The 25,779-nt window shown below is 40.9% G+C and overlaps 1 protein-coding gene and 1 long non-coding RNA gene across 6 annotated transcripts in view; one reads left to right on the forward strand and one right to left on the reverse strand.

The window, feature by feature from the left end:
* Positions 1–25,779, reverse strand: part of SYNPO2 (synaptopodin 2) — a 137,450-nt gene that overhangs the window by 15,177 nt on the left and 96,494 nt on the right. For 2 of the 4 annotated variants that reach the window (XM_006259658.4, XM_059722093.1), the window contains exons 2-4: positions 22,816–22,967; positions 15,756–16,567; positions 10,765–12,938 (exon numbers count right to left, since the gene is read on the reverse strand). In XM_006259658.4, coding sequence (XP_006259720.2) covers positions 10,765–12,938; positions 15,756–16,567; positions 22,816–22,967 — 3,138 coding nt within the window. Of the gene's footprint in view, positions 1–10,738; positions 12,939–15,755; positions 16,568–22,815; positions 22,968–25,779 lie in introns of all 4 variants that reach the window. The other 2 variants (XM_019494909.2, XM_059722094.1) reach the window with 2 other exon arrangements.
* LOC109284978 (uncharacterized) lies at positions 15,900–25,374 on the forward strand. 2 transcript variants are annotated; one of them, XR_002092638.2, is made up of 4 exons: positions 15,900–15,979; positions 16,536–16,598; positions 18,374–18,507; positions 24,724–25,374. It is a non-coding gene; the product is annotated as an uncharacterized LOC109284978 (long non-coding RNA). The 2 variants fall into 2 exon arrangements; XR_009459855.1 differs by lacking the exon at positions 24,724–25,374 and adding an exon at positions 19,577–20,997.

Below are 25,779 nucleotides of genomic sequence, written 5' to 3' on the forward strand. Positions count from 1 at the left end.
AGGTGTATAATGAATGAGACAGGGGTGTGCAGGAACAGAATGGATGATTTCCTGTTTAAGACAGTTTAATTGTGCTCTGTGGAATGGATTCCATCCTTCCTTGTGCCACTAGAAAAGACACCTTAGCCATACTTTTCACATGCAGAGCCTAATTTGGTCACTTATGTGCTACCTGTTTTCTGGATAGTCAATTTAAGACACATTCAACTGTAGACAATGGGAGCTGAGCTTTGAACACATGAAGTGCTAGTACTCTGAAAAATCAGATCCAGGAACCAGGCACCCAGAATTGATGGATACTTCTCATCTTACAATCCCTGTGCTTCTGCTCCTTTCTATAAAATAGGGAGAATGCCACCCTTTCGTCTTCCAGTGGATGTTCTAAACATTCATTAACACTTGTGAAGCATTTCGATATTACAATGATGAGCATCTCAGAAAACCCCCAGAGGAAATGAATAATTTGGTCACAAAGCTTGGTTTATATAATGTGCAGGAAATAAGGCATGGGACCACAAGGACAAAATAAATACTGGGCAAGCCTCTCATTGAGTGAATATTATCCATCCCAAGTGCTGAATGAGTCGGGAGTCAGCCTGTGGGTCATTTGGCAAATATCAGTTGTGAGTTTCTTGAACTCTTTCCTCGTGACTGAATCAAAGGAGTAGGTGATATTTGTTTACTCTGAAGCTGAAGGAGCTAGTATTACAAATGCTATGACGTTACAACAACTGGCATCACGTCTACTAGGAAGTGCTTAAAAAGTGTCATCATGTATGCTCACAGGGGTGATGAAATAAGGCAACACAGGCATACTTCGAGCATTTCTTTTGAAAGCTTGTTGTTTTTTTTACAACCTTCATAATATTCTGAGAACAATTTGTCAAGTGTGTAATATGCAAATCTACTGGTATGAGGCCAGTTTCTTGCCTCAACACAGTCCCTCCAGTAATCCCAAGGGATGACCAAATTACTCTTTCAAATCATCTTCTTAAACTTAAGTTGTATCACTAAAAAAAAAATCCTTGGTTTTGTATTTTCCCATATGTGTGATACTCAATGCAACTCAAGTGCTGACCCTCCTTGCACAGAAATACCACCTTATAGATACATGTTCTAGTAAAATCCTGGAACTACAGAGGCCTGCCATCCACATCCTTCAAGAAAACAGGAACTGCAATGGAAGGCCATCATGAAGGGACTCACTTTGTTCAGTCAGTCATTTTGTCACACCTCTGCACTTGCTGATTATAGCCCAACAAGAAAGCACCTGAAATCTCTCAAAGCTGTCTTTTACTGAGAGATTCGCCACCCAAGTCTGTATATCCAGCAGGTTCAGATGTTGTGGTTAAGGTTGGGATAAGTACCCCAGTTTGGTTGCTTATCCAATCAGAATCCAAACAACATCTAAGCAGACATTTTTGGTTCTCCTGCCACCGCGTACTGAGCTAAAACTGCTCTGGTTCCATTTTAAGTTATACACCTTGACATGGGAAAAGTGTCAAAAGTTCTTGGGATAAAGTTGTGTACACTCACGCACACAGTTACAGAGCTCTGACTGATACACTTTATGCCCTGGGGAAGCGTAGGCTTTTTTCTGCCTAGCTCCTCTGTCTCTGAGCTGTTTCTCTAAAGTGCCCAAGCCACCTGCTGCTGCCACAGTCCTCTCTGCTTTTTCACTCTTGTGCCCACCTGCCCTACCTGCCACTCCATGCCCTTGCTGCTGATTCCTATCACCATCAACTGCCACAAGGTGCAAATTCTGTAGTGAGAGAAGCAGTGGCTGCAGTTAGGGAACAAGAATGAGGGAGCAAGTTTAATAGGGGTGACAGCAGGTGACTTGTACACTTACTCATGCTGCTGATTTCCATTGTCACCAGCTGCCACAAGTAGTGCAAAAGAGAGACCAGGGAGCAAGGACTGTCACAGTGGGTGGAAGGGACCTAGTTTGCTGCCCAGGGCTATTGTCCTGGTTGACCACTCCTAGTTAAGCTATTGAATACTTGTACCAAAGGACAGAATTGGGTTGCAAGAGAGAAGAATAACTCTCATCCTTTGTACAAGGTGGTCTTTTGACAAGTTGGTCAAAAATAGGGGAGTTGGGCAAATTCACCAATATTCCAATTTAATCATTCAAATTGACACTGCAATTTTATAATGGAAAAATTAACTTCAGATTTAAAATTAAAATGATTGATTTGCCAATTGAAATAAAAAAAACCTGGGAGCTACACTTGTGCATTGGAACATATTTTATATCCTACTGAAGTTAATGGGAGTTTTGCTCAACTACTATCACTGGAAAAAAGCTATTTGTTCCCTGAACATTATGCAAAGAAACACAAGCTTGACTAGTATAATTCTCAGGGCTCAAATAATCCTTGTTCACATTGGTCAAGGACACTGAGCCTAGAACAATGGTGGCACTGTCATTGGTTATTGCTAGTGAGAGACTCCAACGTAGTGTGAGAGGACTTTCGCCCACTCTTATAGAAGATAATTCCAAACTAACATTTCATTGAGTTTTTGGGCTGTGTATGTGTTTCCCCATAAATCATTTGCTAGGGGAAAATACTTCCTAAAGCTAAGTACCCAGCCCAGAAAACACTTATGACAAACATACCTCTGGAGTGTCTTGAACTTTTCCCTTGTGATTTAATCAGGGAAGTAAGTGATGTTTGTTTACTATGAAGTTAATGCAGGCGATATCACGTGTGCTATGAAATTACAACACTTGGTGTCATGCGTACTATGAACTTACAACAGTCACATATTTTCACAAGAAAGCTGCTGCCAGTGAGCACATTCAGAACTTTTGAATCCACTGTTTTGCTTTGCTTTTTAATGATCTTGTCATGAGTTTCCTTCTTGGTATCAACAAAGGATCAGCATGCCCATTTCAGCCTGAATGGAGTCATTCTTAGTTAACATCATGCCATAGTATCTGAAGAATCTTATACTTGCTAGTTCAATGGCAGAAGTGCCCAACAGCGTCTTGGTTATAAGCATGTTAATAAAGCAAGTTGTGTCAGGTTTTTCTAGTACGCATAAGTTTTTAAAATGTCAAAGTCTTGAAGTAGAAAGGAAGGGGAAAAAAATCTCACAATTTTCTTTCTGGAGCCAGTGCTATTGCCTCATTAGTGCTTATTCCATCTCAGAATGTATAATAAACTCTTTGCAAGAGGCTGGAGGAAGTGCGTATCCTGAAACAAGGTCCTGTATATTCCAAGGTCAGGTTCCTTTCATAAATGTTTCCCAGTGCAGCTGAGCCCTCTTGTAGGCTCCTTTTTTGAAATGGCTCACTTTCAAGAACTGGCTTATGCAGCGTTCTGACAGCCCATTTATGTTTCATTTCCAGGCATGGTATAAACCTATTGCTGGAATCTGCTTCTAAAAATAATAATGATGATAATAATAATAAAACAACACAAAACAAAAACAAGCAAGCACATCTTTCATGTCATCCCCCATCTCTTTGTACTAGGTATAAATGACATGATTCCTTTATAACTGAAAGCTTTGGATGCAGTTCATGAGAAATATCATGACTGGTGATGCTTGACACTCAGCTTAAAAGATAAGCCTGACTCCTCCAGAATAAAGGCTGGAAATCAAGCAGCCATTGAAGTCTCTCAAAACAGAAGGATTTCTCAATAATTTTATATACATCCTGAATACGTTTTCCTTTTGACTTTTAAGCTGCCTAATGATGAATGGTGAGGCCTTTCTTGGTGATTGTTTTCCTCCTCTTGTTCTTTCACTGTGTCTCCTAGTCCTCTGATTTTGACTGTTAATTCACCATGCATAATCTTTACCATCCTTTCCTCTTGCAGGCATCTCTCCATAGCTCCAATTTTTCACAGTTCTGTCAAATCTTCTTTTCCACAGCTGACTACTCTCCTACTCATCTCTAACTTTCCTATCTGCATCACACTATAACCCATAATTTCCTGTCTTTTGGCTAATTCTAGATACCCCAGCATATTGGTAGCACTCAACTATAGTCACAGACCAACCTCACTATGTTTAGCATTAATTTAAAATGTAATGACATCAGTTCATCAGAGAGGAGAGATGGAAATTGTTAAGAAAAGATGGAGGAATGTATTGTTACCTGGATATACCACAAGTGGCAGCACTGTGTAGCACGGCAGTTTCAAGACCAACCTTGTGTTTCTGATTTCATAGTATATCAGGCCAAAGAAAATGAGATACATAATGAGGTGCAAGGCAGAGGGAGGTGAAGCTCATCTTAGAGTGGCATTGCTTTGGCTTTAAGCAAGATGACTAATCAGCTCTGCTGGCAGAAAGAAAGGCACTTGTGGATATTTCAAGATGAAAAGATTGTCAGTAAGGTAAATGGGAGAAGATCTGAGAGCCAGTCTATCTGAAGGGTCTCAATCAGCCATGGACATGTGCAAATATACTTTGCAGCAAAAAAAAGGCCTTGATATAAATAAATTGGAAGGCCCCCAACCACAGGCCAAACCAAAGGACGTGTATATCTTATTGTAACTGGGTATCTTGGAGTATACTATTCCTCACAGAAAACATAAGCATACCTAAACTGGAGGAAGGAGTGTTACTTTCAGCAGATAGTTATATTGCCATTTTAAATAAATGTTGCATCTTTGTCCTTGCAATACTTTTTTTCTCCATTGTTTTAATTGTCAGTTATTTTTCTCCAGTCAAGAATAGGGTAAGACTTTAGGCTCCTTCATTACCTTTATATTGATAGTGGTATTTATATCATTTTTATTGAAGCTGCATAAAGTTATTCTGGAGGCAAATTTGAGATCTGTGCCACATGGGGAAATGCCACCATTTGGGGGGAAAATTGATTCCAGTTGCCTCTTGTGGTCTAAAACTTTCACAAATTTGTTCCTTGTGAAGAAGTGCCCACATCACTAAAGCCAGTTGTATAATTGGTATCCTTGTTGGTAGCCTTAGCACAGGAACTAAGGATTAACAGTCTGAGCTTCACAGAAGCTCATAAGTCTATTCTAGACCTGGTCAGAAAATGCTCCACCCCACCTCCTCCCCTCTTTATCATGCTAAATTGTTAAAAACATGGAAACCACCCCTGCCCAAAAAAGACACACACAAAAAAACAAGCTTTCTTTCATTTTCAGTAAGGTGTCAAATGTTTTCCAGGGAAAGCAACATTTTCCAAGGAAAACATAATTTACTCAAAAGCCAGATTGCCTATCAAAACTCAATTTGGATGGAAATAGTTTAACCAGCCCCAGTTCCTTCAGCTCAGAGTTGAGGCCTATTGGCAGAGGAGACTGGAATAACTAGTATTGCTGCTGTTTGTGCTCTTTCCAAAGAAGGATGTATAGACAGAAAGCTCAGAATTATGAATCCATCCAGCACCTGCCATGAACAGTACATTTGCAATCAAGGAAAACGTATTTCTGAAAAAAATAAAATTTCCTTCTTAGGAGCTGTGACTTCAGGGTAACTGAGTGACGAGATGGTAGGCACTGTTTGTTATCAGAGCTGGACTTTCAACAGAATCACAGTTTCCTTTAAAATAAAAAAGAAAGTCCTTCCTTATAAGGAAGCATTTCTGATGCAAAGTGATTATTAGGCCTGGAAGGAACTTATGCCTTGGCAAGTGTAGGACTTTTCAATTAATTTATCCTATACAATAAGACTGTTATATTATGCAGGAGGCAAAGATTCTTAAGGTGGTATCTTTTATTGGACCAACTGCATAATTTGGACAGGGTCAGACGAGCTTTTCAGTGCATGAGATTTTTCATTAGGTCTGATGAATATAACATCTTTTATATTAGATGTTTATCCAAATTAATCATATAACTAATGCTTCCTCATATCAATAGGCTGATCTCTAGGCAAAGGTAAGATTGGACAGGATTTGGTTATGCTGATGTGGTCAGAAAAAATAGTTTCAATATGCAACCCTTATTGGTAACATTTTCATCCCTCTGAGGCTGGCACTGTGCCTAGAGTGTGTCCATTGTATGTCTGTGGAAGGAAATACAGAGGACACAATAATTTTGAGAGGGAGTCTTGCTGGGTTTGCCTCTCTCACAGAGAGTGCTGAACTGCCCAGGCCAGTGAGGAGCTTAAATAGCCAGTCATAGGAAGGAGTCTGGACCCCCATTCCCATTTCAGCCCCCCACCTCAGCCCGAAGAGATCCTCTCTTCCCAAATGCACCACACCAGCTAGGTGTTATATCACCAGCAGTCCAAGGGATATCTACCAACCTCAGAAAACGAAGAGGATTCATTCCACAATCAATCACCCATTCCAACATATTTTAGCAATTGCTGCAGGCATTTTTGGTGTGCCCCTATGCCTGTGTGTGTGTTGCAGGGGGAGAGGGAAGGGGAATCCTCTTGTTGACATTTTGCACAGGTCTGAATGGATTTTCTTGCTAAATGTATGGATCTTAGATTACAGCAACTGATTTTATACAGAACCCAAAAGCATCCTGAATGGTACAGAGTATAATACATGTGGCACAATTAAATGTACTGAGAGCAACATGGTAACCTTAAAACACTTTTGGACATTCATGTGACTATATTGGTATTGTGGCTACTACAGTATGACCCCTATTTTATAATCAAATTTGTTCACACAGTGGGCCCATACGATATATCTGGTTACTCTTATTACAGCATTTCTTGTAAATTATTATTTTCAAAAGTTCCCCCTTCAAAGCCAAATGAAACTTTCCTAAATGGAGCAGATGGGTCATTTACATATAAACTGTTTGTTGTCTTGACATTTTAGTCATGGGTGATATCATCTACATTATCTAATTTAGATTGAATGGCAGTATTCACCTCTGATCTTTTCTCAATTTCTGCTGCACAAGAGATGGCATGGTGGGTAAAAGTTCATTGAAATAGCCTTGTCTTATTCTGAAATACTATTAAGAGCCGCTGACTTACCTTATTAGAGATGAGCTTGAAGCAAAACCCACTTCAGACATCTACAACTTGCATGTGGTAAGGGAGTGGAGGATTGGGGCGGGGGCAAACTGGAGTCAGACCTAGATTCCAGATGACTGAACGTCAAAGAGGCTTGTTATTTTAACCCAAATACTTTAGAAAATCCTGCTATCCCTACAATGGGCCAAACTGACAGTATGTAACATCAAGCAAATCCAGATTTGCAGGATGGACTCCACCCTTTGTCTGCTACACACAGTACCGAGATGGTAATCTCAAAATTACATTGGCAGATGAATACTACAAAAGCCTTTTGCTTCTTATTGCATTTATAGTTATGATTTTGTAGATTGCCTAAACAAGCTTTCAGCCTGTGCTGTATTGACTGAATGCTATGCTTATTTCTATTAGGTTTCTTTCAAGTGAACTTAATGTGCCAAGAGGTACTGACTGATTGTCCAAGGAAACTACAGCTGGCTGTTATTATCCACAGCTTCCTCTCACTACCATAATAAGAGAATGCTCTGCTCATGGGGAGGTGATCTCCTCAGAGATAAGAGTGCAGACCAGTCTCTTCTCCACTCACTCTTTATTCTCTCTCTGCTGAGATACATCCAATAAAAATTTCTATCAGTTCTAATCCTGACAGCTGTTTGGTGCTGCACACATCTATAAGCTAGAGGTTGGACTGAGATCATCTGCTAATTTCATGCAGGCCTCTCAGCAGCTGATCATGACTGTAGTAAATAGTGACCTGAGCCAGAATTGCACTGGTGAGTAAGAGGTAAAAACTGCTGTATTTTATTAATAGTCACATGCCTTTTTAAGAAGGCTCTTTAGTGTGACTAGAATATGCAAACATATTTTACAGCAGTGGACTACAATGAAAATGCATAAGGCTTTCATACTATTTTTTCCTAAAGTGACCAGATTTCTTTGGCAATATCTATCTGTCTAGTCATACCACCCTTATCTTTGGTAACAATAGATTAACTTTTTCCAAGTAGACATTATCTTTTGAATTTCTAGCTATGGTAGTTTTTGTAACCAAAATCTTCAATAGTGTATTAAATATGAAGATATACTTGAAAGAAAGAAACAAGTCCAGCTTAGATTGCAATTGAATTACATGGAAATATAAATGGCATAAAATATATTATCAGTCAGCATGTGTTAATAAAAAAAATCAAACAGGCAGAGAAGAAAGGAAAAAGTTTAATGGTAGAGGAAAAATATAGCATATTGACAGTGGACAATGAATGGAAAGAAGTAGATCTCAAGGGGATTAAAATATTGTTACCATACACACCTGAGCAAGATGTGTTTGCAGTATAGTTCTCTCTCTATTTTTCCATGTAAAACTGATTGGTTTGACTATATATTCTAGCAGCTCTATTGGATTTCAAATGTGGTTTATTTAACTGTGTTCCCCATTTGTTCCATATCAGGGTCCTGATTCTAAACCTACTGAAGTTAGTTGGAGTCTTTCCAGTGGCTTCACAGGGTTCTGAATCCAACTTCTTCACGTCATGGATCATTTGCTTTTCACATATACAATGGAAGTCTGAACTTAATACCAGTTAAAAGTTAACTTCCTGGGACTAATCTGGAGAGGCTTCAGATGACTATTCCCCATCCAAATAGTTCCATTTAAACCAATGAAACTGTGAGTAAATATCCATAGTGTGTATAAAGGCTCCATAATCTGGTTTGTAGCCAGCTGGCTGGTGATTTAAACAACCATGTCAAAACTAGCTTCTGTCACTTTTTCTCACAGAGTAGCACCTGAATCTGTGAGTATGCCTTATTGGCCTCTGACACACACATAATGGACAACTCATTCTCCAGAAGTGGCACCACTGATTTCCATAGGACTGTTTAAGAAGTAAAGTATTACACAGTAGGCGTGTCTACACAAGGCACTAAGGGTGTTTATACATGTGTTCCAGGGGTGGTGGGGGGGTGCTTTAATTAGAGTAGCTCCAAGAGCCACACTAATTTAAGCCCCTAGAGCATCATGTGTATGAGCACCCTGCTCTGAAAAATGGTGCCGGGGGTGCTTTGAAGCTCATTGAACAAGCTTTAGTTAAAGCACCCCCGTCGGCATTTTTCAGCACAGGAACACTGATACACATGATGCTGGAGTCTTCTGGGGCACGGAAATTACCATGCTCCAGCAGATTTGATTAATCGAGTCTGTTCTGACGTGCTGTAATTACAGAATGTTGGAACAGCCTCCCTGCACATGTATAGGTGCCCTAAATGTGCAGTAGGCTAATTCTACTGCACATTAGTGCATCACAGCAAAAGCCGTGTTATTACACTAATGCACAGTAGAATTAGGCTATTGTAAATTAGTGTCACTAAAAAGGCATACGTTGGTGCTACTGCACAGTAATGCTGGTTACTGTGCATTCAGTTAGTACCTGTTATTATAGGTACTAAACTTAATGCACAGTACCCACGACGCGTTAGTGCATGTGTAGATGTGCCCAGCATGAAATATGAAGGGATTGGACTAGATGACCTCTTGAGGTCCCTTCCAACCCTATTATTCTATGATTCAATTAGACTATTCATGATGTAAGCTGTTATTCCACTCTGTTTAAAGGTGGCAAAATCTGACTGGTTATGACTAAAAGGAGTTTTGTATGGTAGCAGTGGTTTGATCCTCCTGGTCCATAGTACATAAATAAAGGCAGATAGTGTGAGAACAGAGTAACAAGAATGGAAGTGGAAGAAGTACCATAAAGCCCAAAATGAAAACAAGAAAATGCCTGTGAGAGAGCAGCAGAAAGATGAGGTCATTTATATGGTATATTCTACTCTGGTTGCAAATATCAGTACTCAGGTATGACTCCTTTTGATTCTCAGTCACTGTGCTTTCACAAGAAAATATCACATCACATCGTAGCTGCAAACTCAGCTTACCCATCTGACTGTTCAACAATCCTAATTTACTGTCTTCTATAACAAGTTATTTGATGGAGTCAAGGCAAATAATTATTAAAATACACCTGCACTTGGGATATCAAATTGAGTTCACATTTTCCTAAAAATATGAAACATTTAATACCATTTCTAACCCTTTTACCACTTCCCTTAAGTCAGTCTTCTTCAAGCCCTGCAATATTCCTTATGGCACATTCTCTGTGAAATCACAGAGGGAATTCATGATTTTGGATCAGAGCTGATCCACATAACTTACAAACTAAGCTCCTTATTTTGCAATCCTGGGATGACCTTTGGTGCCAATGCAGAGTCTCATTGAAGCTAATGGGACTCCATGAAGACTCAAGGGTCCATCCGTGTGGATACATTTGAAAATCAGGGACCAATACTATACTTATTTGGTATGCTATATTAGTAATAGATATTATTATTATTGTAAGGCACTTTTAAAAATCTAAAATGAGTGGTACTTGAACCGTTGGGCTGTCAGAGCATGGATTTTCAAATAATTCTGAAGGCTATGTTATAATTGTTTGAAATACAGGGGCCATTGCTCACTGCCACTTTTTGGTTGTGTTAAAGCATAAAACCTAGCATCCCGCTTACTTAATACAATGGTATGCGTCCATTTCTGGATGTTCCATGTACAAAAGTGTGTGAAAATATACATAAATGTGTTAAATTTTGTATCCATTTTGATGTGTTGCAAATATTCAAATATTTTGGACCCAATTTTGAGGTGATATGTTTGAAATTATTAAGTAAGCTTAGGACTGCTATTGACACTCCTGATGTGCCAGATCACCACTGCAAACAATTCATTGAAAGCAAAGTGAGTTGCAGCTACAAAATTTACTCTTCAATGACTGATGGCTTCCACACCTGAGCTGTGACACCAACTTTCTTAGCTGAAAACTTTGGCCTCGGAGCAGTAAGTAAAGAAGATGTGACTGATTCTGATTTAGAATATGTGGAGTGACCCACAGGTGCATAGGATTCATTTACTGGGGTGGAAACATTTGATTGGAACCACGGTTGTGTAGTATAGGTTGGTACAGAGTACACTGAAGATGCCTGGACATTAGTTGGAGAACCAGCATTGAGTGGTCTTGAAGACAGAACTTGCTTTGAGGCAGGCATAGGGCTGAACTTTGATTGCTTAGAAGCTAAGCCTTCCTTAGTATCAGAGGGTGGTTGAAAAGTAAATAAAGATGCATTAAGCTGATATGGCTGATGCTTCATAACTTCCAAAGCATTGAGAACTTTCTTAGGTTTTCTTTTGGTGCTTTTAGTAGCTGCAGTTGACTTAGACTGGGGTTTGGTAGCAGCAGGAGGGTAAAACGGGGAATGGATGGGATTATAAGCTACAGGTGGAGGTGCTCGAACATTAGATGAATATTTCCAAGAGGCTGGTAAAGATGGAGTTGGGGATGAGGCCCGTGCTAAGTTTGCCTGCACAGTCTCCGAGTCTACCACATACTTTTCCATGCGAGATTGCCTTTTGGCAAACAACTGTGCTCCTTTCCCACTCAACGCTGGTGGCATCTCAAAGGCTGGCCCCATTCCTCCAGCAATTGGTGTGGTAGGTGTTTTAGGTGTATAATTCTGACTTGCTACTGCTGCTTGAGGCCCTTTAAAAGGACCCACTAGGTTAAGAGTACTTGGGGGTTGGGGAGGATGATAAGCAGGCTGAGGTGCTCTGACTGGTGGAGGACCTGCAGCTTGGGATGAGTTTGGAGTTGGGAAGGAAGGAGGCTGGGTAGAAACCACAGCTGGAGGTGACCAGACTGGAGAGATGGGAGTTCCAGCAGTAGGAGAGACTTTGACTGAGGGCTTTGGAGCAACAGGAGGAGGGGTTTTTTGTTTGGATGCCTGGATCTGCATGAAATTACAAGCCTCTGCTCCTAAACTGAGGTAGTCTTCTTCAGGTCCTGATTCAAAGCCAGTTCCAGTACCTCGTTTGCCTTCTGCATGCTGTACAAGGGACAACAGGGCAGGGTTAGGACTCACTTTTGGAGGCTCTTTGAAAGTAAACATAGGCTTTGCAGTGCTTCTTCTCTTTGCCTCTTGTAATATCCCAGTTCTTTTGGCTGGCACTGCAATCCTTTCATCTCTGGATGCTATCTGTTCTGTTGGTGACCACACAGCTGGTTGAGCTCTGCTAGCCACGGGAGCTGACACTGGTCTATATAAGGTGTCAGGTGGTGGGCTAACGGAGGAATAGGGAGGTGGTGCTGGTAGGTCTGAGAGAGGGCTAGTCACATTTCTTGTAGGTGAAAATGGTGCCGCTATTCGGTTCTGTACACCAGGGAAGGGTTTAGCTGTTCTATTTAAAGATGCTGCTTTCTGGGCTTCCGAGGACTGAAAAGAGATACTTGCCTCTGCTCCCCCAATGCCATTCTGTTGTATCATTTTGCCATGACTGTGGCCCATCTCTATGTAACTTTTGCTCACACAGCTCTTCATCCTCGACGATTCCGTCTCTCTTGTGTGATAGGAGGAAGAGCTCATTTTTTGTAAGCTCTCTGTTGTGCTGGCTTCTCTTCGCTCCTCTGTGTGCACTGCACGTGACTTCATCTCCTCTTGTTCAGCTGTGATCTGATCCATCCTCTGCCGTCTCTTGGCAAACATGAGGACCCCTTTGCCCTTGGTTTCTGGAAGGGCCTGCATCTCGTCTCCACTTTTTGTTTTCTTTTCAACCTCAAGCAGACCAGTGTCCCAGTCAAATGTCACAACCTTGCCTTCGTTGTCAATGTCTGAGAAGAAATCTTCATCTATTTCGGACTCGCTTGTTCCAAGCAAAGTTACCTCAAAAGTGTTTTCTTTGTCACCTTCTTCACCTTCTCCTTCTTCCCCCTCGTCTTCGTCACGCTGTAGCTCCCCAGTGCCGTAGCTGACTAATGTGTATTTCCTGGCCCTTTGGCGACGCTTCTTGAACATTAACACCCCCTTGGAATTGGGGTTGGGAGCTGCAGTCAGCAGCAAGGCAATGCTTTTACATTTAGATTTGGCTTCTTTAACCTGCTTCTCTGATAGGCTCTCACCCCGGCGAAGCCCTGTGGAAAGAATGAAAGGACATGCTTAAATGAATATAGCCCACAGGACTATGACTGAGAAGGCAGTGTCCTACATGTGCCCCTTCCCAGCATTAAATGTTTTTCTTCTTTAGTACTTGGATACTGCATAATGTAGGAGTATAGGGAGGTTAATAAAATTAATCTTTCCCAATAGTACCAATTCCTTGGCATTCATTCCTTTCCTAGGCTATGCATATGTACATTGCAAAAGGTAGCACCATGCAGAGATACCTGAGCTAGCTCTGTAGGACCTAACTTGAATGCTGGAAGCAGCACAGTGCTTCGCTAGGGCTAATTATCCAGATGAGAAGCTAATAATGTGGCAATGCTGCTTCTGGTACAGTCAAACTACTAGTTCATTCAGAGATAGCTTGGATATTTGGAAGTAGCATAGTAAATACCTTACATAAATGGATGTTGCTTTTTTTTAAACATAAGCATAACAATTTCCTTATAGATGCATCTGTATTATATTTTGTAATTAATGATCTTTTCAACCATGTCAGAAAAAGGCAAGGAGGGGAATCCATAAACCAGACTCTTCTTTTATTAAAGACTGTTGTGGTTTTGCCATTACACTAGGGGACAGCATGATTGTTCCCATAGTTTTCACAATAAGTTATAAAAGACTATAAGACTCCACTTCAGCCAGAATTTCAACAGGCCATGTCCTCAAATTGTCTAGTTGGTTCTTACTAGGGAAATCTTGTATTGAAGTCAAAGGAAGATTTTTATCAGAGAGCGATCCTGCAAATATAATATCATAGAAGTCCTAAAGAAGTAAGGCTGGATGGGATCTCCAGAGATCATTTAGTCCAGCCCCATGCCTGAGGCAGGATCATCTCTTTCCAAACCATCCCATACAACCATAACCTAAACTCTACATAAGATTACCCTCAACTCTGACACAACATAGACCTAACACCCTAACCTACCGCAGGTAAAGTAGGGGAAATACAGCAGCCAATCTAAGATGATATGCATAAAATGCGTAGTCCTTATTTCTGTAAGAAGTTCCATTGGTTTCAAATGGGGCTAGTCCCATCAGTGAAGGTGGTTCTTATGGGACATTTGCAGAATCAGTATCTAAAATTCTGTAGCAAGGAATAATTTAGATTTTTTTCACAGTATTTTTAGTTTGTTTGAATCAATTTTGAACTGATAGATTTGAAAGATGACTTGGGTTCCCTGCTTGATTAAATGTACTCTGATTATCGTTTTCCAGTAGCTACTTCTGTTGAAGGAGTCAGCACTTCACAATACTCAGTCAGATATAATTTAGTCTTAAATACTGAATGATGGCTTTTTGCTTCACTGGTTCTTCTGTCTCAAGTATATTATGTATCTCTGTGTGTCAAAGGAACCTAGAGCCCTAGGTAAGTCTTTACAAACCCTTCTATAATCAAGTATATGTTTAAACTGATGTTTAAATCTTCCATCAGTGGTACCCAAACCACTATATGACCTGTCACTTGATTAAAAATAATTCTAATATTATAATCAGAGGGAAAAAAGGCAAAATACTTCTTCTTGTTAATGAAGAATATTAATATAGGTACATTTTGTCATACAACATACAGTTTGTTCTGTCTTATTTAGTGTTCCCTGCCATGTTATTTCTTTTCCTTATTAGACAACCAATGCAACACAAGTAATTCACTATAGTACTGGCAGGCACAGCCCCACAGTTGCTGCTAACTTCTCTGCCAAAATGTAAAGCATGTGCACTCTTCTTTTATACTCCATTTAATATGCCATAAATATGCGGATTACATACGGACACTTAAAGCATAAGTAACAGCTTAATCCACATGCCAGTAGGGATACAAATGGTTATCATTCTAAAAATATGCTCACAGAGGAATTAGCAATGGGTTAGCAGACTTATTCCAACGCTGCGTATAAAATAGCTCATTGCTGCAGTATATCATTGCACACATTCAAGCACCTTTGCCATATTGCGATTAAATCCCTGAACAGGATTCTTAACATTGTTGAAAAAGAACAGTCGTTAGAAATGACTCAAATAAATATATGCATACATGTATGCATATATGTACATTTATATTTCAGCAGCATTGTATTCACTCACATTTTCAGTTAATTTTTGGTTAAACCCCTTGTACAGATTTTGAGGCTGACCTCTGGGTATGGACGGCAGAAGAAATACTAAGTTCACTTTACAGTCTAGAGAAGACTTACAAAACTGAAAGGATCATATAACTGCCCAGTAGTACACATGCTGGTGTCTGTCAAACTCACTTCTGCAGGCATCATCAAGCTTCCCTACCAGCCTTTTTTATTCTTATCTCCTTTTAACAGCAATAGCGTGGCTTTGATTTTTTTAAGATGCGGATGATGACACACAATTTTGGCTATACATGGAGAAATCCAGAGCATCCAGCTATGTGCAAGACATGACCTTGCTTTTTTGTTAACATTCTACAAATTCCCATTGTAATTTACATTAGAAACACAGCAGAACGCACCTCACTTTGGCATGGCAAGTGCTTTTGGACAGCATGTTACATTGTAAAGAAGCAATCTACTTCAGCAAAGTTAGACAGCCCTGTTAAAGCATGGTTTGGCTTCCATGAAATTCTATTGCTTAAGAAAGTACTTGAATTTAGAATAGAAGTATCAATTACAAAAAAAGAAAGGAAAAAGAATGTTTTAAAAAAAGAGAAATAAACCCTCTTAAAATTATTTGTTAGTGCCAACTGCATTCTGAAATGATGTTTCAAGTTACAAAATGTACTCTCAAGCAATGCAAATGATAGTATGTGACATACTTACTTGAGTGCCTTGCCCTGTGCTTTAGAGGTTTGCTGTGATCCCTTTCTGAGTGCTGGTCGTCTTCTCCCTGCTCTGTGCCTTCTGATGAGATTCCAAAGGAGACTACAGAAGGAGGTGCTTCTGACTGCCCTCCTTCCACTTGAGAATCAACACACCCCTTTTCAGCTACAGACCTGGATACTTCCTTCTCCCTGTCAGTGCAGTCCAGGATCACTTCCACCCTGGTGAGAAATGGCTCTCCTGCTTCTGCCCCTTGGCTCGTCTTGACCTCTTTGCCACTAGCAATCTGGAATACTTTGCTTGACCACTGGACATTGCCTGCTTTTTCACCCAGAGGGACTGCAGTTACAGGGCTAGTCCCATCTTGTGGCACGCTGAGTCCTGTTTCTGAAGGGCTACATTTTTCAGTTCCAAAGACAGTTACAACAGGAGCACTGGTGTCCTTGTGCCTGTCATGTGAGAGGGACAACTGCAGTTCCAGCAGAGCACCCGGCCTTCTTTCTTCTGTCTTGTCTCTGAAAGCAGCCCCATCTGTCAAGAGTACTTTGGAGGTTTCTATCACTTTCGGAGTAATTTTGTGGCTCTGGGCTGTCTCCTTTTCTTGCTTTCTCTCAAAAAAATTCATGTCACTTTCCTCTGCTCCATGGTGAGCTGCACTGTGTATCCCTGTGATGTAGAATTCCTGATGGGGCATTTGCTTGGTTGTGCTGATTTGCAGTGTGGTGCTCTCTCTATAGTCCTCATTTTTTAGGTTATCCTGTTTTCCATTTTCTGTTTCAGGGCTCAAGGTTTCATTTATTCCACTGGAGGATCTGCATGTACACAAAACATTAATTCAAAAAAGTAAGTTTCTGGAAGTACTACTATACAAGGAATTTTTGTGCTTAAAGGGGAGTGAGTATTATGTTTTCCTCTAAAATTACCCTCTATACCAGCTATAAGGTTCTTAAAATAACAGAATTTCCTCACTGTTTAAGGGTTTAAAATAAAATGGTTTTTGTACCACCCTAAACAACTTGAATGAACTATGGAATAAACATGAATACTGTTACTATAACCCTTCCACATGGAATCTTTCACCTGTCCAATGTAATTTTAAACCCAATGCAGTTTTACAGTTACACTCCTTAACAGAAAGGTATGATGTTTCTAGATGTAGGCTTTTATCATTCTAGATTTCTAGGGTCTATGCTTTTTCAAATGACATGACTGAGTGTCAAAACTGATTTTGCACAACACAAAACACTAAACTGTACTCCAATTCAGCGCTTGTTTCTCGTAAAGTATGCAGTATTGCATTTGCACACAGTCCCAGTCCCAGGGAGCCTGCTATCTAAGAAAAGAGGTAGCATGTGATAGACAGTAAGAGAAGAATACATTCCAACATATATATTTATAAGGGAATTTCTTTATCATTATCCCTATCTGTCATACAATAGTTATACTTTATGGGTCTGATTCCACCACTTGTCTAGAGGAGCCCAGGAAAACAGAGCTGGAAGGGATCTCAAAAGGTCATCTAGTCCAGCCCTCTGCTCTAGGCAGGATTAGACCATCCCAGCTGTGTGTCTATAGGGTCATAGGAAACTAGCTTGAGAAGAGCTGCTGAATACCTGGAACTCTCACCGAAGTCAATGGATGCTAAGTGTGCTCAGCACTGCACCTGATTAGCTCATATATTTTTAAATAAAAACTTTCTGATGGGTGATCCTTAGACCCTGCACATGCACTTTTTTCTACACAGTTACCTCCTTCACCCCTCTCCCCATTCAAGGTTCCCTTTTTGGTTTTATAAACCTTAATGTATTTTCTGCATCCCCTCCTCAGGGCTGTATGCCAAGGTTGCATAGCAATAATTTCAGGAGACACCCTTTCAGTACAATATGCCATAGCAACATACTAGTTAAGCTTTCCATTTGGCTGCAATGTAGCAAAACTTCTCATTAATTAATAAAAGCAAAAGGTGTCTTAGTGGATAACAAAGCATCAAGTACTGAAACAGGATTTTCAAATCATAAGGAAACCCCTGTTGCTCTATAGCAGTTGGATATGTTGCAAATAAAAGCTAGAAAGAACAACAGAAAATAAACTGGGAGGAGAAAAATCAGTCATTGTAATGAAGATGCCTTAATATCAGTCACATTTATAGTTGCTCAGCCTACTGATTGCATGCATCAAACTGGAACTGTCTCGCGTAAGAAACAATGCCTAACATGTATTAAACAACATATGGGCTACATAAAGGTCAGACAGATTTTAATTTAGGAAGCCCTGTGACAGTAGCTGGATTCTATCATATTATGCTATTTGGGCCATCAATCGTGCTGCTGCTGAATACAGATACATTGCAGGAATTCATAAACATTTCCTTGTAAGATATAAGATGGGGGGGGGGGGGGGGGGGAGGAGAGGGGTAGCCAGCTAAGTGTTAGCCTTTATTGGTAGCTCAGTGACTGTGGGTGTACGACAGAGAAAGATTTCCACCTTAAAAGGTCCTTGCTACTTATAATATATTTACACTGTTTAAAGACATAAATGTGTGTCTGTGTGTCAAGCTGTAAAGTAGTCCATCTGATCATTTTGTTATGTTTGTCATCTTATTTTATCAACTTTCTTAGTTTTGTTTCAGGTCTGCCCACCTCTGAAGGACTGTTAGGAGCTCTGGTTGCCCAGATTTGGCTGGCGTAATGGCAGAGCTGTGTGGGATCAGCACTGCAGACTTTGGCCTAGAGTGGTGCTCATGCCATGAAAGGTGCGCGGTGAGCATCTACCACACTTCTTTCCTCCAAAACCATCTGCCTATTTTTAGATCCTTCCATTCTCTATATGCACTGGAAACTACTAACCCATGATGTCTGAAGAGGAGACCACTCTTACTGCTTCTTTGGCACCTCCCTCCAGAAGTTTTGTGAAAAGTCAGCAAGGTGTTCCCTCCATGTAGCCTCTGCAGGAGAGCTGCCATTTAGGGCCTCTTCTCTCACCTCTCCCACCTCCAGCCATTCTCCAGGGGGTTTTTTGACTGGGGGAAGGAAAGGGCTAATTCAAGAAAACTAATCCTCATGTATAAGGCAGCAAGATACTTAGCCTTCAAAGGCTAGAGAAAGGTACCATTTTAAAATAAGACATAGGGTGGGATTTTCAAAAACTCTCTGTGTTAGTCTAACTTTGCTCCCATTAACTATAATTAGAAAGCACTGGCTTCAAGTGGAACAGGTTTAGGTCAGTGCTGAATGTCTTTAAAAAAATCCCACTTTTGGTATAGCAACTTAGGACCAAATCAAATGCTTCCTGAAACAAAAAAGAGGGTGCCAGGATGCAAAGACCATGCCTGAAGTGTAATCTTGATTAGGCATCATACTCGTGTTATAACATATGCTTCCCAGCTAACAGTTGCCTCTTAAAAAAGAGGGAAGGGTTACTTTCTCTGTTGCTTAGTGAGGATGTGAGGTTGCTTACTGGCTGCCTCATAAAATCCTTGGGTATGTGGGGAAGGAAGGCAATACCCTTGCAGACTCCCACAAGACCATGGCAGGAGTTGGTCGGGGGGGAGGAATCCCTCAGTTTTCTTTGCCATGCTGAAGACACCAAGGGTGAAGAGTAGGGAGGGAGAAACTCTTGAGAGGGACGGAATTTGGTTGAGGAAAGGAAGTTGAGCAGATTGCTATGCAGCGTGAGTTTCTTCTGAACATTTTGTGTCATTCTTAAAAGGTATAACTAGATATCCCATCACACTCTCATAATCCCTGGCAGTTTTAGGGATTTCATACCACAAAAAGTTATGCAATAAGCCAATATTGTTTTGTTTTGCGTTTGCTTTTCAGGTTGATGTCTCATCATCTGGATGCATTAAGATAAAGCCAATAAATTTTGCTGTTGAGTGTTGACTACAGTGGGATCAGGCTGTTAAAATAGTTGTCAGCAGCAGTGACCATGAGTGGCAGTGTCTACGGCTATTTGTACAGTTGTAAAAGAATGCAGAAAGTCATCCATGAGATCATTTCTGAAAGTTTGCTTCTACCCTGAGTGGGAGATTCCTTTAATGCTACAGCAGGATGCTCAATTTGTGTTTTATTGAGCTGACTAATTAACTCAACCAGCTTGAATGAATAGGTCACTGGAATGCTGACAGCTGAGGACCATGGCTTACCTGCTGTGGTGTAGTTCTTGTTTCTGGATAAGTAAATATATCATGAGTGGCCCCCCATGTGATAGCTGCATTCTTATTCTTTTACTTCATGATGTGAATGGTAGAAGCAAACTTTCAGAAATGATCTCATGGATGGCATACAGAGTATGGGGAGCCCACAGATGACTTTTGGCGTACCAATGCAGAATGCCGCTCAGAGCCAGAGGGGAGAACATGACGGAACAGGGACATTTCAGCCTTTCTGTGGGTGCTGCTCTGTCAGCAAGTACAGAGGAGGCATGAAAAGAGCCTTATCTTTGTCTTTTCAGACCCCTTGTAGGAGAGGTAATATTGATGGCAGCATTAGTTCAGTGCAAAGGTTATATCCTCTGCTCGAACTGAGGCTGGTCCCTTCACGGAGGGGCAAGGTTCTCTGGGTAATGGGTATACTCCTCCCTTTCTTATTTCCACAGACTTTATGTTGTATATCAGGGAGACAGTGGGAGCATCTACACCATCATTAATGCAGCATAGTTACTGCACATTAAGTTTAGTACTTGGTTAACCAGGTACTAAATCAATGTGCAGTAACTTGTGCTACTGTGCAATAGCGCTGTCACATGGGTTTTTAGTGACACTTAATGCACAGTAGCTTAATACTACTGCACAGTATCATATAGCACAGGTTTTGCATGGCATGCTACTGCACAATGTTATTAGGTTGCTGTGCAGTTAGCATCTTGAGTAGACATGCCCAGCAAGACTTAAAGTAGCCCAAGTTGGAGATCTACTCTTTCTGAAACTGCTTCATTTGCAGCAAAGGTAGATTTAGGAAAATTCTTCCAGTTTTGTCCTATCTTTATTATAAATGATACTGAAATATGTGTGTGTACACTGCACATGGAACACAATTACAAAACCTTCACAAAATGACTTAATATTCTGACAATAGAGGTGTGTTAGTCTGAAGTCAGGCAGAAATGTGGGGCAGGGTGGGGCACCTTAGAGGGGCACCTGGTTAGGCTAGCCTATATTCTGCTATTCTGATAACAGCAAATACTTTTATACAGGCCTTTTCTCTGACAAAATCAAATGTTTTTTCAAAGAAAAATAAAGGTAATTATCACCACTCTGGATAGAGAAATTGAGGTTAAATTATTTGCTTCACATGTCAGTAACAGAGACAGAAACAGAAGAAGAATTAGAATACACTGGCTTTGTCATGTCCTCTTCCACAAATATCTTTACACCATGCTCTTGACATATATAAAGCCTTTGATCTTTTCAAGCCCCCAAATTAATTGAGTGATACATGTAATATGTAGAGGGGGCCTTATATGCCTTAGGTTCTATCAGTAATTTTGGACACCAAAATACTTTAATGAAATCTGTGCCTCACTTCCCTAGCTGTCATATAGGGATAATAAACCTTTCTTACCTCCAAGGGGATTTGTGAGAATAAATACATTAAAGATTGTGGTGTGCCCAGACACTATGTTAGTGGGGTCTTTCTAACTATGGAGGATAAATAAACCTGCACTATTAGAAGACTGAACTTTGAATCTGTGCCTCCTATGTAACTGAACTGTGCTTTATGAATGATGAAGTTCTCCTTAATCTTAGGAACTCTATCATCCTTTATATGCATAAAGCAGGAGGCAAATTACTAATCCTAAATACATAACTACTGTATCTACTTGAATATAAGATGAGCCTGAATATAAAATGGCCCTCCCAATAATTAGATTGTATATATGGAAAATTGATACATTTGTTATAATTATCCATGTATAGAATGTAAATATTGGAAAGTTGTCTTATATCCCCACCCCCAGTACTACAGCAGGGAAAGCAGTGACTGGAGGGATCAGGTGGGCCCCTTGGCATCTGCTTCACCCACTTCTTTCCCCTGCTGCCTTCATGCCCCACCTGCTACCTGTATCTCCCCCACCCCCAGTTCCCCACAGCCTGTGACCGTCCCCCACTCTCCCCAGTCTCTGCCTCTTCCCTCCAAACTCCTCCCAGTCTCTGCCCCTTCCTCTCCCCTCCTATCCCCCTTACTGTGAGATGCTGGTTGAGCTGCTCCATCCCAGAGCACAGCATGGAGGAGCTGAGCCCTTGCCTGGCCAAGCAGTGGTATAATTGCTGCAACTGGCCAGGCAGGGGAAGGAGTTGCCATGTGCTCCATGCCCAGGACAGCAGTGGTGTAGCAACAAAGTTTGGCCCCTGGGATAAAGTCCGTAGCAGCAGCCTGTCCTTACCCTGTGTACAGATCTGGGGGGCAACCCCTCCCCCAATGCTTGCCTGGGACTGCACACAGTGGTGGGAGCTGCCCTTCCTCCATCCCCGTGCCCTCCCCAGATGAGCTGCTCGCAGCTCTGTCCCACTCCCCACCCCAGCTGGGCAGCACCTGTTGGCACCTCTTCATTTCGGTGCCCAGGGCAGTTGCTCCGCTCAGTGCCTCCCCCCCCACACTACCTTGCTACAGCACAGCAGGAGAGACCCCAGCCCTGAGCCAGATCTGAGCTGTGCCTGACAGTAAGGAGGAGAGAAAGGGGTGGGAAGGGGGCAGAAGGTGCAGCGGGGAACTGGAATGGGGGCCAGAAGGCTTCTGTGGGTCTGACTGGCTCTGACCCAGGCTCAAGAAGGTGCTCTACTACTGCTCACCCCTTCTGCTTCGTATTTGAATATAAGACAAGGGGCTTTCCCTCCATGCTGATCAGGGGGAACCTCATCTTATATTCAAGTAAATATAGTAACACAACAACATACATAACTATATAACTAGTACAACTACATACATAACTAACTACATAACAAATACAACTACAGTTAAGTAGGAAGTCCATAAAATGAGCACGTATGCTTCCCCATGTTCCTGCATTGTGTTCAGCGAGTAGAATGTGTGCCAAAACATTCTGCAGATTCCTTTACCTTTTGATAAGCATCTGGAGGGAGTCAGCTAGGTCTTCCATAAGACTAATAACTTCAGAATATGTTAAGTCTGCACAGGATTTGCCATTGATTGATACTACTTCATCTCCCTCACACAACCCAGCTTTGGCAGCCTTGCTCTTGCTGCGAACCTGAAATTAGTAAAAAGCAAATTAAATTCAGAACTGCAGAATAGATGTTCAATTGAAAATAACAGCAGCTTCACCTCAACCTTGTTTCAGTATGAAAAATGGACCAGTTATTTGACGATTATTTATTGTACAACAGCACAAGGCCCCGCATGCTAGGTTCTGCTCTGGCAAAAAACAACAAAATAATATCTGCTCTTGCAAGTTTACAATCTACCTGTAAGGCAGGATGCATGTGCACAAAACAGGACTGGATGAGTTAACAGTAACATGAACATAGTTTATCAGAAAAGGGTAAGTCTTAGCTTGTCCCTTGCCCAGCTAATGAAAAGCTACCAGAGGCTCACGTTTGTAGACCAGTCAAATGACAGCTGCTCCTCACTCAAGGCACGGCCACACAAACAAGTTATCAGGAGGCAGAGGATGGAGTTTTACAGCATATCAGCTGTTCCATGGTAACTGCTCATAGACATGCTCTTGCCCCATGACAAATATAAGATAATCAATAGTAGCTTGCCTCACAATGAAAGGGATGCAAGCTTCCATGAGTTAAGGTAAAAGCAAGTTATGTGGCCAGTTACTGAAGAGCTGATAAGCTGTCAATCCCTGCTGTCTTTTACTTTGCAATGATTTGTTCATGTGCCTATGCCCTATGTCTCAGTCGGGATCCTCAGGGTAAAATACTTGGCTGCCATTTGACTTCAGTAGGTGCTATGTATACTCTGAACCTCTGACCACCAGGACACTTTTATTTGGGTGCATAAACAGTAAATTAAAGTGCCAAACTATGAACATCCAAACTAAATCTTAAATCCATATTTAGTCAACTAAAGAAGCAACTTGATTCTCAGAAGTGCTGAGCACTTACATGCTTCTACTACAGTCAATGATTTCCCATTATGGTTTTAAGCTCCCCTCTCCAAGAGCAAGACCAAATCTATCAAATTCTCACTCAAGCATCTCCCTGCACTGGCTTGCTTCTGCTGCCTCAGCCATCTTTCCATTTCTAGCACAACATTAGGATCATAGCCACTTTATAACAACCAGAGACTTCTTCAGCACCACTCAAAGTATGCTATACAGTTGATTGCTATTTTTAAAGTACATATTTGGCAACCAGTATATTATATTAACCAGGATGTTTGCAAGACCCTATTATACAATAACACATGCACACAAGAGGGTTGTCATGGGAATTTTTGCTCTGACTCTTCTCCATACTGGGTGTAACTATTTCAGCCTTTATACTACATTATTACATTGTGCTATATACACACAATACATATTCGTAATAATCAATTAACCCATTAGATTTTTAAAAATATTATCATATGAGTGAGCACAGTGATATAGCTATATATTATTCCCAAAATATCTATTTGTTAATTCTGCATATAGGTATTTAATATATTCTGTGCCATAATGGGCATGTTTACATGTGTGCTTTACTGCACAGTAGACTTACTTGCCACAAAATAAAGTGTCACTGTCTACTTGCGTATGACAATTAGGCCAGCGTAGACTAACTTACTGTGCCATTGTATAGTCCCATTAGACACAAGTACTATCCGACAGCGAAGTAAATTACTGCACTTAAACACATGTAGAAGGAAACACACATGTAGAAGGTGATGTCCAGATTAGTTTAATCTGGTTCAAATTATGCCAAAGTTTATTCAGTCACATTAATTGCATGTGTAGACATACCCAGTATCAAATTCATTGATTCCAATGCTGTTACTTCTGATTGACACTGCAGCACTGGAGCCACTAGTCGTTGAACTGCTAAACAGAAGCCTATTTTTGGAGCCAATTCTGGAAGATTTCTTGAACTCAGATGATATTTGAAAAGAAGAGTGAGCCTATAATCCTTTCACTGAGGTGAGCCATTCACTTCGCTAGCTTAAATTTATGAACATCCATTTGTCACAGTATGGCCTTCTAGGCAATGAAGAAACAGTAACCCAGTGCATAGCATCGCCAGCTACTACCTCGCAGAAGAGCTAACATTTACAAATATGGAGTGGTCTGCTGCAGTGTTTATATTTCCCTAGCAGGGCTATAAACATCTTTGCAGTTTGGGAAAAAAATGATGGCTGAAATAGTCTTTAGGATGTTTCTTTGCCCGGATGAACTTGCATTTATTTTTGTTGCTGTTGTTTAAGATGTGAAGGGCATTTCCATTAATAATTTTAAAAGCAATGTGGGGCCACATGTACATATTTATTGTTCTTGTTAGAAACAATTTAAATTGACAGTTTGAAAATGCAGAACATTTACTATCAAAACACAGATATTCTAGAGCAGAATTCATGATGTTTCCTCTATGGAAGTAAAGATGCATGCCACGAGAAATCTTTTGTTTGTGTTTGTTTATTACATGCATGGCAATTTGGTTGATGAGATATGGAATTTGTCACGTCTTCTATGGGTTGCCAGCATGAATCTGGCACAGATCAGCAACCGTTTCCCTTTTTCTAAGCTTTGACTGGTCACCTGTTTGAAGTAAATGAGGGTTTGTGTAGTGGAGAAGGATCTGTGTCACCAGCCAGTCATCATAGGTAGTACCATGAGGTTTTTTATCAGGTTTCTTGGCAGCATTAAAACTAAATGGAGACAGACAATGAATTTCCCTCTTGTGCCCTAAGATAGGATCCATTCAAATCATGGATGAGGACTACTGGCCCAGGTAAGTGGGAATTTTCCATTTTACTTCTTGTGTTTTGCCTCTCCTGTTCTGTGATCCCCTCCCCCAGCCTGCTTCCCGCCCCCCACCTCCTCCCTGCCCTGCTATCCAGGCCTTGAAGGTCTGAGC

Source organism: Alligator mississippiensis, chromosome 2 (assembly GCF_030867095.1).
Source record: "Alligator mississippiensis isolate rAllMis1 chromosome 2, rAllMis1, whole genome shotgun sequence".
Lineage (NCBI taxonomy): Eukaryota > Metazoa > Chordata > Crocodylia > Alligatoridae > Alligator > Alligator mississippiensis.